General features: G+C 40.7%; 2 protein-coding genes across 3 annotated transcripts; one reads left to right on the top strand and one right to left on the bottom strand.

Annotated features, from left to right (window-relative positions):
* Nucleotides 1-1425: 1425 nt before the first annotated feature.
* Nucleotides 1426-13571, bottom strand: rcc1l (RCC1 like). 2 transcript variants are annotated; one of them, XM_041052403.1, is made up of 12 exons: nucleotides 13416-13571; nucleotides 12747-13035; nucleotides 11888-12017; nucleotides 11210-11338; nucleotides 10648-10714; nucleotides 9544-9595; nucleotides 6989-7073; nucleotides 6519-6700; nucleotides 5257-5344; nucleotides 3849-4022; nucleotides 2560-2645; nucleotides 1426-2271 (listed from the first exon to the last, which is right to left on the bottom strand). In XM_041052403.1, exons 2-12 carry the CDS (start codon nucleotides 13032-13034, stop codon nucleotides 2194-2196), a joined length of 1359 nt encoding a protein of 452 aa, XP_040908337.1. In that variant the 5' UTR covers nucleotide 13035; nucleotides 13416-13571; the 3' UTR covers nucleotides 1426-2193. The 2 variants fall into 2 exon arrangements, with proteins under 2 accessions (XP_040908337.1, XP_040908336.1); XM_041052402.1 differs by having other exon boundaries at nucleotides 13421-13571.
* A 2231-nt stretch (nucleotides 13572-15802) lies between these two features.
* tlcd5b (TLC domain containing 5b) lies at nucleotides 15803-17074 on the top strand. Its single transcript, XM_041051976.1, has 2 exons — nucleotides 15803-15992; nucleotides 16527-17074. The coding sequence occupies exons 1-2, from the start codon at nucleotides 15803-15805 to the stop codon at nucleotides 17072-17074; spliced, it is 738 nt and encodes a 245-aa protein (XP_040907910.1).
* Nucleotides 17075-18404: the final 1330 nt, after the last annotated feature.

Here is an 18404-nt window from a genome sequence, read left to right as displayed (position 1 = left end):
TAATTAATCATGTATTAATTTGAGAAACGTTACAAGCCAAACATGTCTGAAACTTTTGTCTGCTGCTATTTTTTGGCAAGCTTCAGTTTAAGTCACATATTTCGATTTTTTTTGCAACTTTCCACTCAGGGTTTTTTAATGTGCAAATTGAAAATGCACATTAAACAAAACAAATAAAAGGTGAGTGGAAACGTAGTCACATTGATGCTGTTCAAAGGTTCAGATAAAGCTAGTAAGATAACTTTGAACTGAGATTGTTATAGAGTTAGCACATCAACTTACCTCAAATGATAGGAATGAGGTGCTCGGGTGTGACAAGAAAGAATTATTCAAAACATCAGAAGCTTTATGGAAATGAACAGAAGCCGCCCTGTGGAACTCTCTTGTAAACAAAAGTGTGTTTCCATTCATTGTTTCTTACAGTGCATCTCCATCTCGTAAAACATATGCAAGCCACTTATTTTTTTTTTTTAAATCATAAATTGCAATAAACTGTAGAATGTGAGTTAAAACCATACAAACAAAACAGAACCACCTGTAAAAATGTGGCTCTGTAGCGCTACTAGTGGTCAAAAACTCCACAGGGCAAAAGTTATTTATGACTCGGCAGATTTTCAAGCACAAAATAAGCTTGGAGAGTGAGCAAAGACAGAACTATGGGCGTAACTCCCGTAGGTGTTCTAAGACCTGGAATAAAACACCAGCTGATTTGAGTAAGCAGTCGGGGTTTTCTTTGCTCACTGAGTTTAAAGAGAGCAGTGTAAACTTTGTTGGGTTTGATCTCCAAGTTAAGCTACAGCCACATTAATGAAAGTACACGTGAATAAAAACAGGATTTTACTCTCAAACCTCAAATCTCTGCCTGTGCTCTCACTTCCTGCCATGCAGACTGATCAGAGCTGCCATGTTTTACGCTCACTCAGCAGCTTTGTCATAAATACATTTCCATACTCTCTGAGCCCTCGAGTTGTCACAATGATGAATGGCCCGAAACACAGGAGCTCAGTCGGGAGAGAACAGCACAACCGCCCCAACCAGGGTGACTGCTCTGACTCCAGCGACTCTCACTGTACTGTAGGAAATAAACTGTCCATCAACTACACATCAACAACTTACAGTCAGCGTTTAATGTCAATAAATCAAAGTTATTGTTATAGTGGTTTACAGTGAAGATTAGCTTCAGACAGATGCAAAATTTAGTCTAAAGAGAGGGTTCAAATATTTAGAAGAATAATAATGTAACACTTTATTTTACTGCTCCATTATTTCCTAATAAACTCAGAAAAATAACTGTAATTTGGAACTAATTAGGACTAATTACTGCAGATTATTGTATCTTAGATGGTGAAACTTACAATATCCCAGGTCTGGCGTCTTGAACAGAGAATTCAACAATTATTTCAGTATTTATTGAAACACAATAGATGTGGTTGATAAAATATATATTTATTTTTATATAGTATCCATTTCAAATTGTGAACTTCATGGTACCAAGTTAACAGTGTGGGAAAAAGTGAGTTCCATCCAGAATGGACAGAGGAAAGTTCCAGACACCAAACACACTGAATATCCTGCCTGTGTTTTCTTATTTTAATAGTTTTGGCCTTAACTTTAATCAGTTGTGTTACATCTTTAGTTCCCAGATCTCAGCAATTAACTTGGTGGGTAACACATTATCATAACTGATACAAATGATGGTGACAGAAATGATATGTCTTGTTTTGTCCGACAACAGTCTAAGACAGATATCCAGTGTACGATGTTATAAAACAGAGAAAAACAGGAAATCCTCCCCACTGAAGAAGCCGTAACCAGAGAATAATTTGCTTTTTTTTTTCACTATTTGAGAAATTGTTAAATCAATTAATCAATTAAGTGACTAATCGTTTCAGCTGTAGCTGTAACTGTAAAACTATCTTTAGATGTCTGTCCCATGTGACCTTCATGCAGAATAAAGTGAAGCGTCTCAGTGACACTGTGCTGCAGAATCGACTTCTCTGCTCACTGCTTGACGTCACCGCAGGACGGAGGGACACGAGGGTCCGTCGCCTGTGGAGAGCAGCTGGCTTCAAGACTCCAGAGCGGCCCTGATCGGCTCCCTGAGGCGCCCGGGGGTCAGCGGAGGGAGGGAGGGGTGGGGGGAGGCTCAGCCAAACATCCAGCCTTTCACCCACTGCTGGCAGGGACGAGAGCTCACAGAAGGGATTTCACCAGCGCCACCATGTGGTCAACACCACATGCTACATCCACCACTTGACCTGGCACAGTCACCTGGGAGAAAATCACACAGAGAAGCTCAGCTTAGAGGAGGAAAGTACACTGTACTTGGTTTAACTAACTGGTTTAACTCCCGGTTCAGTAATGGACAAAAGAAAGCATGGTGGACGTCCACATACGGTGATTCATTTCATTTCTGTCTGACTTCTCCACTTTTTACCTTCAATAGCTTTTTGTAATATTACCACACACATATGAAATGCATTTTATTTTGATCTGGAAAAAAAAAGCTGCATGTTTGAATCTGTTTATATGACCAATACTGAATAACTGTCGTCTTACCCGCCACGGGAAGTACTGGTCGTCTCTGCTCCCGATGCCCAAACAGCCTCTCACGTTCTTCCCCCAGACAAAGAGCTCGCCTCGATCTGCAATGCAACCATCAAACATCAGCACGCTGTGAGCCCGAGCGCCTGCTGAGCCTCAGCACAGAGCAGCTGCAGCCTGGAACCAGTTCTACCTTTTAGCAGGATGATGGCTGAGTCACACAGAATAAAAAAAATTATAATAACCCAAATTCAGAACATTTCTCAATATGTCTTACAAAAAAAACTTGCTGTCTAACCAAGAGCTACTTTGCTACAAAGAACAGAAGCTGTGTTTGAGCAAAATCTAATATCACAGCACAATAACGGCATTTACAGTAGATGTTTGATATTTTAGACAATATGGTTGAAGGTTTAATCCAGTGGTTCCCAGCCATTGGAGGCGTTGAGCCTCTCTAAAGGGTCACAAGTTAAATCTGAGGGGTTGTGAGTTGATTAATGGGGAAAGAAAAAAGAAAGAAATCATTTCTGATGAACATATTTATGTTGATTTAAGAGACTTTTGTCAAACATTGGATAATTTGACCTTTCTGGACCCTCAAACTGTTATTTTACTGACACCACCTGAGAAGGTAAGGAGGTGGAACTCCTAACATCTCATAGACAGCTAAAACTCAACTTTCTTTTTAAACTTTTTTGTTTTTACTGATTTTTGGAAATTCAGGGTACATTCAAGGTGCAAAGTACAAATACCTCTGTCTTGACTTTTAGTGTCGTTGGCTGCTTTAAAACTCTGAGTCTGACTAATAAAAACAGGCCGAAAAGGCTTTTCAGTCAGTCCCTGACTGTTCACGTCACCCTCTCCATGAGGTGACAGTGCGCATTCTTTCAGTCTGCTGTTCAGAGATAAAAACAGGATGAAAAACTGACTTTTTTTTCAGTGCCATAAACTGACTAAATCACCTGAGTCAACAGTAAACTGCTTCCCCAGACATCAGTGCAGCACTTTTAGCACTTCAGGCTGGATGTGACTGAATGACTTTGTGGTTTATGAGTTTTATGCTTCCATCTTTCATCCTTACCAGAAAGAGAGAAAAAAAAAAAAAAAAAAAAGCTCAGGAGAAAAAAGCTGATTCGTAAAAGCTGAAGCAGTGAAGTGGCATCAGTAAAACTCAGTGTGCAGCTGATCTGACACGAAGATTTCACCTCATGCAGCTGCAAGTCCAACTTTAGATAAGTTCAGCTACATAAAAAGACTTTTTTTCTGGCCTGTAGACACCCTGGACACAAGACAAACATTCTTACCTGTTATTGCAGAAAAATGGTTGAGGCCACACCTGATCCTGGTGACAGAGACTGAGGGGCTGAACTCTGAGCGTCCAAACAGCGTGGGGGGAATCATCTCCGGAGCTGAGGATTCTGACAGCTTTGGGCCTTTTCCCAGAATGCCATATCCCCAGACAAACACCTCTCCTTTTTCTGAAAGGATTCAGCAACACATGGAAAGACTTAGGCTGATGTTTACATACTAACATGTTGAAGTTAAAGCAGAGGATATTAATAAACAAGTTGGATATGAATACAAACGGACTCAGAAAGAAAAACAGCAAGATAACTCTGAGAGGCTGCATAGCGGTGCTCTCATTACCTAGGTAACTAGCTCACAGTGACAGTCCCGACATGCTGAGGTATAATGTTCACCATTTAGAAGATTTAGCACAGAACACAAAGTACAGCTGAGGCTGCTGGGAATGTTTGCAGTTATTTGAATTTAAGTTTTGGACAGACTGAAATTTTGACCTGACGATGGTGGTAGAGGGAAAGTCAGCTGGTCACCAGATCATCATACTCTGAGGACTGTAAATGTCTGTAAAGATAAATTTCATCTCTATCTATGCAGGAGTAGTTGAAATATTTCAGTCTGGACCAAAGTGGAAAACTTGTTAAACTATCCTGTGTTTGTATGACCTGTTTTTTTTAATGGTCTTGATCAGGGCCCATATTTATCAAGCATTTCAGAATCTCCCAGAGGAATCCTAATGAAAGTTAATCCAGATCTGAACGTTTTATTTATGAAGCTTCCTGAAATTATTCTCAGCAAGAACAAAAGCTTTGTGTATAAATCAAAATCTGAGCTTATCTCAGTTCTATATGTAAACGTATGATGCTGGAATCCAAAAATTTACCAGTCAGCCGTTTTGCATCGTGCACTATAAGTAAATATTGACAATCAATAAATGTACTGTACTGTGTGACACATCCTCACATCTTTCTATCATACCTGCAATGGTGCTGCATCTCGTACATACTGAGCAGAACTGCACATTAGTATGGGACTGATTTCATGTGTAAAGAAACTATTTTTAATTCTAAGCATAAACAGAGAACCTAAATGTGAATTTTTGGCCAGTTAAGAGTTGATTTCCTGCTCTGAGACGCTTGATAAATACAGGCCCTAGTTCTTGAATAGCTGTGAACATTAGCAGTACCTTAAAATAGTCTCTTAAATGACTGCAGAGACTGTTTTGGGAAATTAGCCTGCTGGTTGACTCAGCACTCATTAGAAAACGGCACAACGGAAAAAAAAACCCCAAACCACCAAACTGAAAACAGATTTTCATTAAAGGTGTTCTACTGCAGTGCTATCAGGCCAGAAAGCTTGTCTTTATTCCATTTGCTTGAACTGTTTTCAGGTGTATTTGTAAAAACCAACCGTTGAGAATGGCCACCTGTGTTCCTCCACACGCAGCCTGAACCACCTTTCCACAGCCTTTCAGAGGAAGAAGCCGAGGAGAGTTGATCTGGAAGATGAAGAAAAGATGACAAGATAACAACTTATGCAATTCAGTGGGAAAATTCACCCTTCAACAGCTGCCTGTCATTATGTAAGGCACTAAAGAAATATCACACTCTAAAACAAATCCTGCATTCAAAAGGTTACGAACAAAAGCATTATCAGCAAAATGTGCTTAACCTATAAAAAGTACAAGTACTGACTGTGCAGCAGCACTCCTTTCACAGCATGGTACGCTGTATTATTGGGTATAATTACTTAATGGTGTTGAGCCAATTTGTTGAGCCTGTACTTTGTACAGTGCTGGTAAGTTTAAGGGTAAAGCACTGCTACGTGTTTCACAAGCTCTTCTTATGTTTCTAATGTAAAATTTTGATATAATAAGTAAAGCTGGATTAAGAAAATACAACATTTCTCTCTGAAATGTGAAGTGGAAGAATTAAGTTGCATAAAATGAAAACACTTGTATAAAATACAGGTTCCTTTTAGAAAAACATGTTTTGACATGATCTGACTCAGACGTTCTATGGCTCTGCAATAATACGGAGGTTAACAGCTGCAATATTTTCTGTTTTCTTCAGATCCATTAACATTAAAATCTGACATTTCGGTTAATGAGGGTTGCCCACATACGGAGCAGAGCAGGCAGCCCAATACAGCAATATCTGGGAATGTCGATTGTGCACATGGTCGGGTTCACCTCCTCGTGAACCGGGGGCATTCATCGAAGTGAAACCATTAATTTCTTCTATGTTCATGCAGTTAAGAGAGTTCACTGAATCTTGACACACTCATACGAGCAAACCTCAAGGAATAAATAAAAATCAGATCAGATCAGGTTTGGGATAAGACAAAAATGCTTGCATGAGGCCCAGTGAACTCTTTCATGCCTCTTTCCTCTCATCTCTCAAAATGCTGAAATATCATATCTTGACTAGTGACTGCTGTGAACTGGACAGCCTTGGAAAGACCTTCTGACAGCCAGGACAGATGACTGACAGGTGGAAATAGAATTCAACAGAGCCATAAAGCAGTCCGCAGTGAAACAGTAAAACATCCGTCTGAGCAGTCAGACAACATTTCAGAAGGTATGACACAGTTCTAGTATCCTGATTTTCTGTAGTATTATCAGCCTTCGCTCTTCACTTCTAACAGCTGGATAACATGTTAATTATCCTCACCTGTGTGGACTCAGTGACCGAGGCCAGCTGCAGGTATTCGGAGTTCCCCCATCCGTACACCTGTCCATCTCGAGACACAGCCAAGCTGCAGTCGCCATACGTGCTGATCTGCTGCACATCCACGCCCGCCAGGTCCCCTCCCACTTCCACCGGACTGGAGCTGATGTTGTGGTGTCCAAGACCTGGAAGACAAGAAACTCTAATGACCAAATTGTGACTCAAGTGGAAGATAAAGGTGTTTGTGTGTCTTATCTCTGTTCTACTTCTCTCTCACAAAAAAAATCTTATTCACAGTGACTTCACCTGATTTAATAAAGGTCATAATAATCTAAGACATAAATTATGTTGCACTAGTAGTCTGAGGTGGTTTTTACAATATTTTGATATAAAATAGTGACTGCTTTCAAGGTTCAGGAGGAGCTGACTGTGCCCAATACAAAATGCATCACATTTCTGTGAAGTGCACTGACCCGTCTGTCCATCTGCGCCCCATCCACATGCAAACACTTTTCCCGTCTCGGTGAGGAAAAGGCTGTGGTCCTGCCCACACGCAACCTGGAAGACAAGACACGCAATGTCAGTGATCAGATCCTATATGAACGGAGTTCAAAGACATTGTATCTACATGTAAATGCAACTTAAACACATGATTATAAAGGCAAACACCCAAACCAACGACAGAGTGGTTAGTCTCACATTTAGGCACTTCAACGTGAATAAACGTGAAATTAACCCAACCTGACTACGGGTCAGCCGGGTTCAGCCGGCTGAGAACCCGCCCACTTAGCTCGGAGCAACCGAGATAGCCTAAGGCTAATCAGCTAATCAGCTAGGCTAACAAGCTAAGCGGCAGCTACACGCAGCTACATCCACCACACGACAGTCAACGAGTCCGACCCGACTAGCTCGACCCCGTACGACCGCGACACAGAGCGAGCGCTCGTACCTGAATGCAAGTTCCTTACAAACTATAACGCCACAGCACTTGAAATAATAATTAATCTTTTATTGAGGTCATACTACATAAGAAATAAAGCCCCAAAAAAATCCGCCAAAACTAATCTTAAAAGTTAACGTTACAGCTCCTGGGGGGAAATTTATTTCTAGCCTATTATTTAACTGTGAAACAATCATTATTATTTCATATTAATAAAATATATTAAAACGTTAAAAACATTATTATTGTTGTCGTTATTATTAATGATAACAATAAAAATAATGATAGTATGTAAAAATGTTTAATATTTAATATTTACAGGCTTTCACCGCTGCCTCCATCCACTATCCACTTACAGTTACAGCAGCACACAAACAACAGCAGCCGCTTACTGACGGAGCTGCTCTGTCCATGCTATGCCGGACTTTTTAAACAGAAAAATGAGACGAAATAAAATTGTAGCCTAGTATTCCCGCAATAAACGGACTCTGAGACACAGAAAACACCGCAACAGCGTTCCTAACATTAGCTGCTCCGGTCCTCTATCTGTATCAGCAGCGACCATAAATCGGAAAATAAGTCAAATAATGAGAAATTTACAAAAAACTGCAACACAGACTCCTTTGACAGTCGGTTAGCACAGTCTACACTACAACAAGCCCTATATGACACAAAAACCTATCCGAACACTGGCAAACAAGCACCAACACTGCAGCCCCAGTCAACTGCTGGAGGTAGCCGAAGACTTATGGATGTAGCCGCCTAGCCCAGCCGCCCCCGCCCCCCACAGTGTTCACGGAGGTGAAAACTATCAATGGAGACCAAAAACAAAAAAAATGTACCAGGCTGTAAATATGTTTTTTTAGGACGTAAAGTTGGCTGTTTTAACATGGGGGTCAATGGAGAATAGCTGGGTTTCAGTAACGCGATCATGATGATGCACGCAGGTGGAGCGATTTCACATGGAGGGCAGGAAGTTACATGTCAAAGCCAATGGAGAAAATATTAGCATAGAGTCCATATTGTACAGGTTTAGATCCCGTGTCGAGACGGAGATCTCACAATTAATCAAACAATATGTTGGACGTGAACCGTACCTCATGAAGATGAGCGAGTTTTCAACGGACGTTAAAGATTTACCGACAATCGAGGCTGTTGAGATCACCAATTATCTCATACTTCAGACCTCTGATTACACGAAACAGCAAATGAAAGCCTACAAAAGCCTGGAGGCATATAACTTTTTTGTGAGCGAGTGGGTCCACAGCCTGGTTACCAAACGGCTCCGAGAGGACTATCGTTTGGTCTTCGCCAGGGAGAGTGTTTATTTTTATACTGGTTAGCTAGCAGCTAGCAATAGCGGCTATAATGTCAACAAACACATCTTACAGGGATACAAGGGGGTTTATTGGTCAGCAATGAAGTCCATATCAGACTACCGGCAACTTACTAATTATTACTATGTAAACGAGCATTAAGCGACAACCTAATGATATAAATGCAGCCACAAAAACCAAGTTAGCTAGCTAACATACCTTTGCCGAAGTGGTCGCTGCAGACAGGTATTAGCAGACTCCTCCCGACCGCAGACGTAGGTTTAAGATCCACCTTTTACGGCGTTGGTCTGTAAGTTTTCCTTCTCACCTTTGTGGGTGACTACTTTTGGTGCCCTATAATAGCTTCTTTTTCTCTCTTAGAACGATTTGAGCACCGGTAAACTACACAAAATAAGCATTTTTCCCACACGGTAGATTCTCCGTGTGTCAGTCAGCTGAAACACTTCCTGCCGAATTTGGCGCCAACGCGCCGCTGCGTCGTGACGTCACGTGAAACCCACCTATTGCTCACGTGATGTGACGTCACATGAACAAGCCCACCTATTGCTCACTTCTGGAGCCAGCCCCCAGCGGCAGCCGAGGAACTGCAGCTTTTTGAACGCGGAAGTGATCCTCACTGCTGAAACCTACAACTCCCCCCTTGATCTGTACATAACCTGGGTGTGCGTGCAGCCAAAGGTCTGGAACAGAAATAAGACATGCTACAACCAAAACCATCTGTCATCACTGTTCAGAAAAATACTATTCTCACCTGGGTGACCCTGCTGCCGAAGCCGTCTATCTTGTGAATGATGTGACTGCCACTGTTTGAACATGAGAGAGAAATCACTGATCCATCACTCAAGGACAGCAGCATCTCTCACAGAGCTCACATCCTTCTCTATCAGCCATCCGTTTAAAAAAAATAAAATAAAATCACACTTTGCATTTCCAAAGGACATCACTCACAGATGAACCATTTATCAAATTCATAACACCCACGAGGTGAATGACACTTCTCAGTTCAAGCTTCAGGAACAGCTGAGTGAAAGTAAACAAATCTTGAGTTTAGAATTTGCATCACTGTATGTGTGCCCCCAAGGTCAAAAGTAAACCTCCACAGTTAAGTTCAAGCACTTTTCAGAACCTTTAAATTAAGGTTTGAATGAAACTTGATCCCAATTAGAACAACAAAAACCAATGAAACAACTGAACTGGCTTCTAAAGAGGAATAAACACATTATAAAACAGTTATTGTTCAAGTACTTAAATTCCAGTTTTGTACAGTCTGTTGTCATTGTACAGTCATTATTTCTATCAATAACATTAAAATTATTCTCATCAAGTTAATTGATGATATCTGGGAATAAGGTGACTGAAAAAAATGAAGAGCAACAGTTTAAGAAATATGAACAATCAGAAAATCAGAGAGGTTGTAAACAAACCCCCCAATTAGTGAAACTTATTTGGAAGAGAAAACAAAGGCAAACCGTATACTTATTAGTTATTAGTTTACAGACGGATGAACTCCGGCCTACGATGCTGATTCCTTCACATCATGAAGGACTTAACATGATTACTAGTTTCCAACTTGTAAATACTTTAAAGCCATAATTGAGCCTGACCAATGCTGGATTTTGAGAACCACACCAGTAAAGCTTTATCAGCCTGTGTCTGTTTTATCATTAACGAATGACAAAGACCAACATTTCTGATAAGGAATGGTGATGCCACATTGAATGTGGCACCACAAGCACAAGCCTGTACAGTGAGGGATTATTACTGATGTTTGGTTTGATGCGCTCACTCTCAGTTTTATGTCTAAATAAGTGGGAACATCATTGTGCTGCCATGTGCTAAGTGCATTAGGACACACCTGTAAACTTCATCTTCAACGATCTGCCTCCCACACTGGCCATACGCATTGTTGCCCATGCTGAAAACTTGGGAGAGAAAAACAGAACAGCAAATTACAAGCAAGATTAACCTTGTTAAGACCTTTAACACACAGTAAAGTGCCACTCTTCAGTCTGACAAACACCCAAACTAATTTCAATAAAACTGGAAAAATAAAACTCAAACCTCCATGAACAACACAGGCTGCAGACAGCAGCAGCAGAGGTGCCATGAACACGTTCTATAAAATTTAGTGAATGTAGCAGGAGAGCCAAATGGGCTTTTTAAATTAGATTTAACAGCTGCCTGATAATCATTCATTTTCGGTGGCAGGTGGGTGGAGGATGTAAAAGGACACACAGTGCAACAGGTGGTTGGTAACAACACAAAGCCAGCTGTTCTTTCTCTTCTCACAAACTGTGACGAACACTCGCCTGTCACGTCGCCTCTGAAGCCTGAATTTCTTTTTGCAAGAAGTGAACACCCCTGCAGCTCACTGTGGTTTTGGATTTGCACTGGTGCAGGAAGTGTGAGTCTCTTACCTCCCTCTCGATCAGTGAGGACCAGGGAGTGAGCCCGGCCACATGAAACCTGGACCACTCTGGTCTGCAAAGGCTCGCCAAGGGGCAGAGCCACCGGGGACGGCTCCAGGACGTAGTCATAACTCTGATCTACAATAATAAAAAATAAAAAAAAAATCAAGTTATTCAATGAACCAACAGATCTGCTGTGATCTATCACCCGTTGTGTGCATGTGCCATCCTTTATTTAGGCCAGGTGTAGAACAACAGAATAAATTAAGGAAAAAGTGTCTGCACACTGGATTTTTTTTAAACTAAATTAGTGATGTTGACACTACCATGTCTTCATCGGGCAAATGGCCAGCATGACAAAGAAGCGCGAAACTGTTTACATCATGTTGTTATTATATGTACAATTTATGGCAGGACTTTATACATAATCAAGATAAAATACATAATTAGTGCCAGAGGAAAAAATAGTTGAGACTCCAAAGTTCTGACTTATAATTGAAAGTAGTTTTTATTTTTAAAGTTACAAACATTTTTTTTTGGCCACTTGGGGGCAGCAGAGAAAGCTGGATCCATATGAAAACACTAACTGGTGAAGCATTAAATTGCAAGTTTTAAAGCAAGTTAAGCAGAATGGAGGAAAGACGTATTTCTCTCTCTCTCTTTTTTTATTAATCCAGTTTCACTTACGGCGGTTGTGCTGGGTGCGGTGGAAGCCAAGCTGAGAGTCCTTGTTCAGGCCCATGCCCCACAGTTTGGACACATCTTTGGTAGAGGAGGCGATGAGAGTGAAGCCATAACCACAAGCAGCAGAAGAAATCTACAAGAGAAAGAGTTCAGCCTTACAAACTATTTCAACAGCCCCCATCCTGTCATTTTAATAGTCTCCTGTGCTAAAATGGATTGAGGACATGGTAGATGAAGACCTCAGGCTGCTGTTTCAACACATCTTCATATAAACACATATGTCTTTCAATAAGAGTAATCTTATCCTTATCAATTAAAACTGATTGTCCTGCCATCACTTATAACTGAGGCCCATTTAAACAGATACATGGGAAGAAGGGTAATAAAATACTTGCCCTGCTCCTCTGTAATTAACCTCATTGTTTCAGTCATCACTGGTAAATTACTGGAGCTGCTTCAGTCTAGAAGGACGTGTCCCGGTGTGATTTCCATTAACAGCAGGCTTGTCAAACAATTTCATTTAATGTTAATAATATTAGTGTTAAATATTTATTAGTAATTTAATTAATTACACACTGGATACATATTATGCCTTTGCAGTTAGGGATGATAAGCGACTTGCAATGCAACAGTGTTAGATACATGTCGCTCACTACATATAAAACCATGTAGACATACTAGCCAAGGCAGAATTACCTCTAACGTGATATTTCAACGGCCCGTTCATTAAGTTTTTTTTTAACCCCCTTTATTGGTCCATAATCAAACACAAATGGAGCTCCACTTATACCCCTAAAAATGACCAGTGTCTTAAAAGTTTCACATTAAACTTATTACAGCAGTTTTCCACAGATGATCCTACCTGCTCTGCGGTCTCCAGGCGATAAGGAGTGAGCTGGTATTTACGGGGCTTCTTCCTGCCGCTGTCAGGCACTACAAAGCTGGGAATACCCAGAGCACCAGTGAAGCTAAAGCCCCACACAAACACTTTGTGGCTGGGCTTCCTGTGCTGGCCAACATACTGAAACACCGGGCCACCGCTGCTTTTCTCCTGGGGTCTGGGCGCTTCGCGAAGTGTCGCATAACCACAGACTTGAAGCCCTGTGTTCATGGGTCGACGAGTGCACAGTCGCACACAGGGAAAAGCCATTCTGTAGGAGACGACGAGAAAGAGCAAAATGACTGGTTTGATTAAACTTCAGTCAACAGATATACTGTAACTTTCATACAAACAGATTCAGTTCAGAAGAGAAGTAACACCGCCAAATATCATTCACTTAAACCGTCACAGAACAGAATAACACGGTTGTAGCTTAAAATTATCCTAAAATTAGCGAGGTTCAGCACGGCTGGTCTATGCCGAACTGGAGAGCGGCTCCAAACCATCCGCATAAGGTAAAACTAGACATCCTAATAAAAACATATTCTGACAATACACAGCGGAACATTAAACTGTCAGTAATATGAACACAGTTTCTCCTCGTGTTCCTTCTCCGCTTTCCTACATGCAGTCATTGATGTGAACACTGACCTTACCTTCGCTTCCCGTTAGATCTCCGTGTTGTAACGTGTTTCACAGACTGAAGAACTAACTTTAATTGTACATTAGCTGAGAGGAACCAGTCGATACAGTATAGATATATTTCAATATCATTTTGCGGGTTTATTTACCTTAACTTAACCTAACCTAACCCAGGAAGTTAAAAAAAAGGCTACTGTCCCACTTCCTGTCGGTGTTATAGAAGCGCACGGCGCCACCTACTGTACCGGAGTATGTAACACAATGACGTGCCCTGGTAGTTGGCCTCTTGGTCCAGTTGTTCCCTGCATAATGACTGTTATATTTATACTGTATCAGAGTATATTCTCCATCTTCTGAAACATAATTCTGAAAAATTTCTCACATTTTGGAAAAACAAGGGGTCAGACTTACTGCTAATCTAAAAAAAAAAGTCATACACCATCTTTTACTCTATTTATTTTTTTTATGTCAGTATCATTTTGCTTGAAATGTAAAAGTTATAGTATTTCTACTGTTTCCTGTGGCAGTGGGACTGAATATATCTGTGCTTTAACTGTCCATGACTGGCCAATAATCTGCTCTGGAGTCAGATTAGAGCCACTCTGGAAGTGGGTTAATGCTGCAGGACTGTCACAGGTTATTAACCTGCGATAGCAGAGGGGAGTGAAATGCACGAATAAGTCACTCATGAAAACTTTTTTGTACACAGCAAAGATTCAATCAGTGCTTTGCTCCCACATTCAGTAATTCATTGAGTCACTCACTTACCTGCTCACAGGTGGTCTGTGTGCCTCCTGCAGGCCTTTAGAGGGCATGACACTTTTCTCCATACTGAAGTGTGCAGAGAGACTTACATTTATATGACAGTGTGTTTATTTCCTACAGAGTAAAAACATAAAAACAAAAGTTTAGCTTCAGTCTGTTCCACCATCAGCAAAATCTTCTAATCTTCTTAAAACATATGCAGCCTACATATACATATATTTTAAAGCCTTTTCTTATACTATATTGTAGTTTTGGTGTCTTAGCTGCACTTTGTTTCATGTCATTGTCGGTGCTCCCTTATGTCTGTTTTATTTGATAACTTGTTGTTCTTAGTCATTTTTATCCAATTTTATCACTGTTTTTGTTTTATTTGCTTACTTTTAATTTATTACTGTTTTTTAAGGTTGGTGAGGATTTGATTGGTCTTTACTTTCTTCTGTAAAACACATTGCTTTAAAAGGTGATATGCAAATAAAGTCCATTGTTATTATTACTTTTAAGTAAACAGGAGGATTTTGAGATGAGCTCTGACTCGTATTTGTTGTCAAAGCAAAACCATCAGGTTTGCTGTTACATGATCAAACTTCAGTGTAGTTTTACTTTAATGTGATACAGCTGCGGTCCTGTGGCCTCGTATCATCCGTCCCATCTAAAAGCAGGTATCTGCAGAGAAGTAGAGGCTGTAATCCTTTAAGAGGATCAAGTCTGAGACCCAGGGGGAAGGGATACAGCATCCAGTAACCGTCTATAGTAGCCTGCACATGGTATTCCTGTCATCTTGCCAGAGTGAGCATGTGTTCATTTGAAATGTGCTGAGCTTTAGGCACTTTGGTGGAGGGTTTTTGCCTTTTATGGAACATAAACAGTGATGGAGGCTGAAGTCGTGCACGATTGTTGGCATCATTTTCTACATGTATCCTGAATTTGAGGGCAACTGAGGGGAGGAGGCGTTAAGGTAAGCCGCGGTGCGTGAGTTTGAACACACATGACAGTTAGGTCTTTTGTAAAAGTGTCACATACTAAAAATTACTGGGACAAAACAGACCGAATGTGGATGAATTAACCCCGTGACCACAAGCAGAAAGGAATTTAGTATGGTATATATAAAACATTATAATGTAGTTGTAAGAAAAGACATTTTTTAAACATTTGTTTAAATTTTTTTTAAATATTTGTTAACATTTATAACTTCTTCTATTAAGACATTTTATATTATTACAGCTGTTTATCTGTAAAAAACTATATCTGTTTATACAGATATGCAGTGTTGCAGCTGAGGTTAATAACATGTATACTCTCACATGCACAATGTCTATACAGTGAATGTGGAACAGTTTTAGGGTAAACTATGACTTGTGTCTAACACTGGGTCAAAATAACCCAGTGTTAGACGCCATTTAGTTGGTAAATAATTCAATGGTACTGTTTAGTGGCTCCATGGTCCCTTCAGTGTACTGTCATCAAAAAGACCAATCGCTTTGTTCAGGAAAGTGATTGTAGATTTTTAAACACGTTTCAATCAAATATACACAATGTTAAAAGTGACACAATGAAGAAAAAGCACAACAAGCTGAGGATACAAGCTCGATCTGTGATGCTGAAATCACTTTGATCGTTCCGTACAGGCGGCCATGCCAGTGACGGAGGTGATCTGCAGCCTGATTGGCTGGCTGTGTCTCTATTTTGTGTTCTGCTGTACCTTCACCCAGCGGGGGCCCGAGTGGAACTGTCGGCTGGTCACGTTGTGCCACGGGGTCGTCATAGTGTTGCTGACGGCGTATGTGGTCTTCGTAGACGGACCCTGGCCCCTCACACATGCAGGTCAGTGGTGAAAAAGCAAACATGAACTGATGAGCAATGTAGAAAAAAACTATTTAAATACCACAGTGATTTGAGTGCTGTGAAAGGGGCTATAAATAACAGTGAGCGCTATTAGTGGCCTAACATGCTCACTCAGGGTTAAACATGCTCAGAGACACAGACATGTTACTGTTGAATCCACTCAGATGTTCAGCACGGACACATGAGAGCGACCCACCATTTCAAAGTGTTTGGTTTGTTAAACGATAAGAGATCAATGATCAATAGGGTTGAAAACTTGTGTGTCTGTCTAAATGTTTGTCTGCATTCATTTAAACAATTAAGTCAGTTAATAAGCCTTGGAATTTATCAGTTAATGAATCTTTCAAGTTCATTGTGTGAACTGATGATACTTTCCCAAAACTCAAAACACACCAATCACATATGATTTTGTAGAGTTTTAACATATAAAGTTTAGTTTCTGCACTATTCTTATTGCTTAGTCATCTCATTACATTTCACTCTCTTGCCTGACCCCGTTCCTCTCTGCTCCAGGTACAGAGAACACCGAGCTCCAGGTCTTGGCCCTGGCCATCTGCCTCGGCTACTTCTTCTTTGACATGGGCTGGTGTGTGTGTTACCGTACAGAGGGCCTCATCATGCTGGCCCACCATGTTGCAAGCATCTTGGGCATCCTGCTGGCGCTGCTCATGGGAGTGTCAGGCTGCGAGACCTGTGGAGTTGTCTTTGGCAGCGAGCTCACCAATCCCCTGCTGCAGACCCGCTGGTTCCTCCGCCAGCTGGGCCTGTACGACAGCCTGCTGGGCGACGCCGTGGACCTGCTTTTTATTTTGCTGTTCGCCACCGTGCGCGTGGGAGTCGGCACGGTGATGTTTTACTGCGAGCTCACTTCTCCCAGGACCTCGCTGATAATGAAGCTCGGCGGCGTGGTCATGTACGGACTGGCCTGGGTGTTCATGGTGGACATAGCCAGGTTCGGCTACAAGAAAAGCAGAGCCAAGTATAAAAGGTGGATAGAGAATCACAAACTCAAAGAAATCAACGCACAAAAACTGGATGGACATTCAGAGAAGAGTGACTGAAGGAATTCATCTTAAAGACTCACAACAAAACTCGTGTGTTGAGTCTGTCCATACACAGGCCTCTGCAGCTTTAACGGTGCTTTATACTGCAGCATCTCACACTGATAAATCATTACTATATGTTTTCATTATATTTTATTAATACCAAAAACAATGACACAGTTGTTTCCACCTTCTGTTGTCACCCTGTATCAGCCTTGCGTTGCTTTATGGCATGAAACAGGATGTTTTCTGTGGATGGAGACAGACTGAGCTGCTTGTGAACTTAAAATAAACTCAGTTACACTGATGGGAACATACTTTCGTAGCCAGAGACATACGGGGGAGTGTTTTCAAAATCACTGCCACTCAAATGGCTGCTTCTGAATTTCCAAAAGTCTTTTTTAACAAAATATAAAATTGAGGTTTGGCATTTAAAAGGAGCACTGCAGTGATTTAATGTGGCACTAATGCCATAAAGTTAAAGTGCAACATGGCTGAGAATCCTAACTTTTACTCCATAGTTTAGGCCAAGCCTACATTTCCCATAATGCAACTTCATAGTGTCTTTCAGTGGACCTTGTTTTCACTGAGATTCATGTGCAAAAAAATAGCTCAGAACTAGGAAGCAGAGTTCAGCTAAAGCTTAAACACTTGTCTAAATCCACAAGCAGAGGTGAGGGATCAACACACAAAACACTTTTTGTAAAGGATAAACTGTTTGAGACACGACACGGATTTGGAAGGTAATGATGCCTGTGTGAAAGGTGCAGCTGCCATAACGTATACATGCCAGATCAACTCCAGGAGGAGCAAATCTGTGATGCACTTTTTCTTGTTGCTACAGCCAAACTTTACCTCAATCCACCAAACCTCTGTTCACTTGTACAGTATTTTGCAATAAAGTGTTTTTGCCTGGAACAGATTAGGGTTTTATCTAAAAGAATCAATGTTCTGGACAGTCAGAGTTTATATGTTAAAATTGTTTGTGAAACATAGTTTTGTATTAAAACACAAAAGTAAGCAAATATTGCAGTTTGTTAATTTAATTTCATTCTATTCACACCTGCTGCATCCATGATTTTTTCTTCATAACAACGAATGTGGGCACTGTGGTTTATTTTTAATACTTTAAATGCTCATTAGAGCTGCGGTCCCAAATCTTATTGGCTTGTGAACAAAACAATTAACATTTAACTCACATCCCCTCAGCAAGGGTTAAATATTTCTATGAGATGTAATTATTTCTTTTTGAGGGGTTTTAAAAGTGCTGAATGAATACAACTTTAATCATTATTATTATTATCATCCCCACAATATTTGATGATCATTTTTGATTATATAATCAATT

The sequence above is a fragment of the Toxotes jaculatrix genome, chromosome 12, assembly GCF_017976425.1.
Source record: "Toxotes jaculatrix isolate fToxJac2 chromosome 12, fToxJac2.pri, whole genome shotgun sequence".
In the NCBI taxonomy this organism is placed as follows: domain Eukaryota; kingdom Metazoa; phylum Chordata; class Actinopteri; family Toxotidae; genus Toxotes; species Toxotes jaculatrix.
Note: the sequence above shows the minus strand (reverse complement) of the source record. Positions and strands in the feature narration are given on the sequence as shown.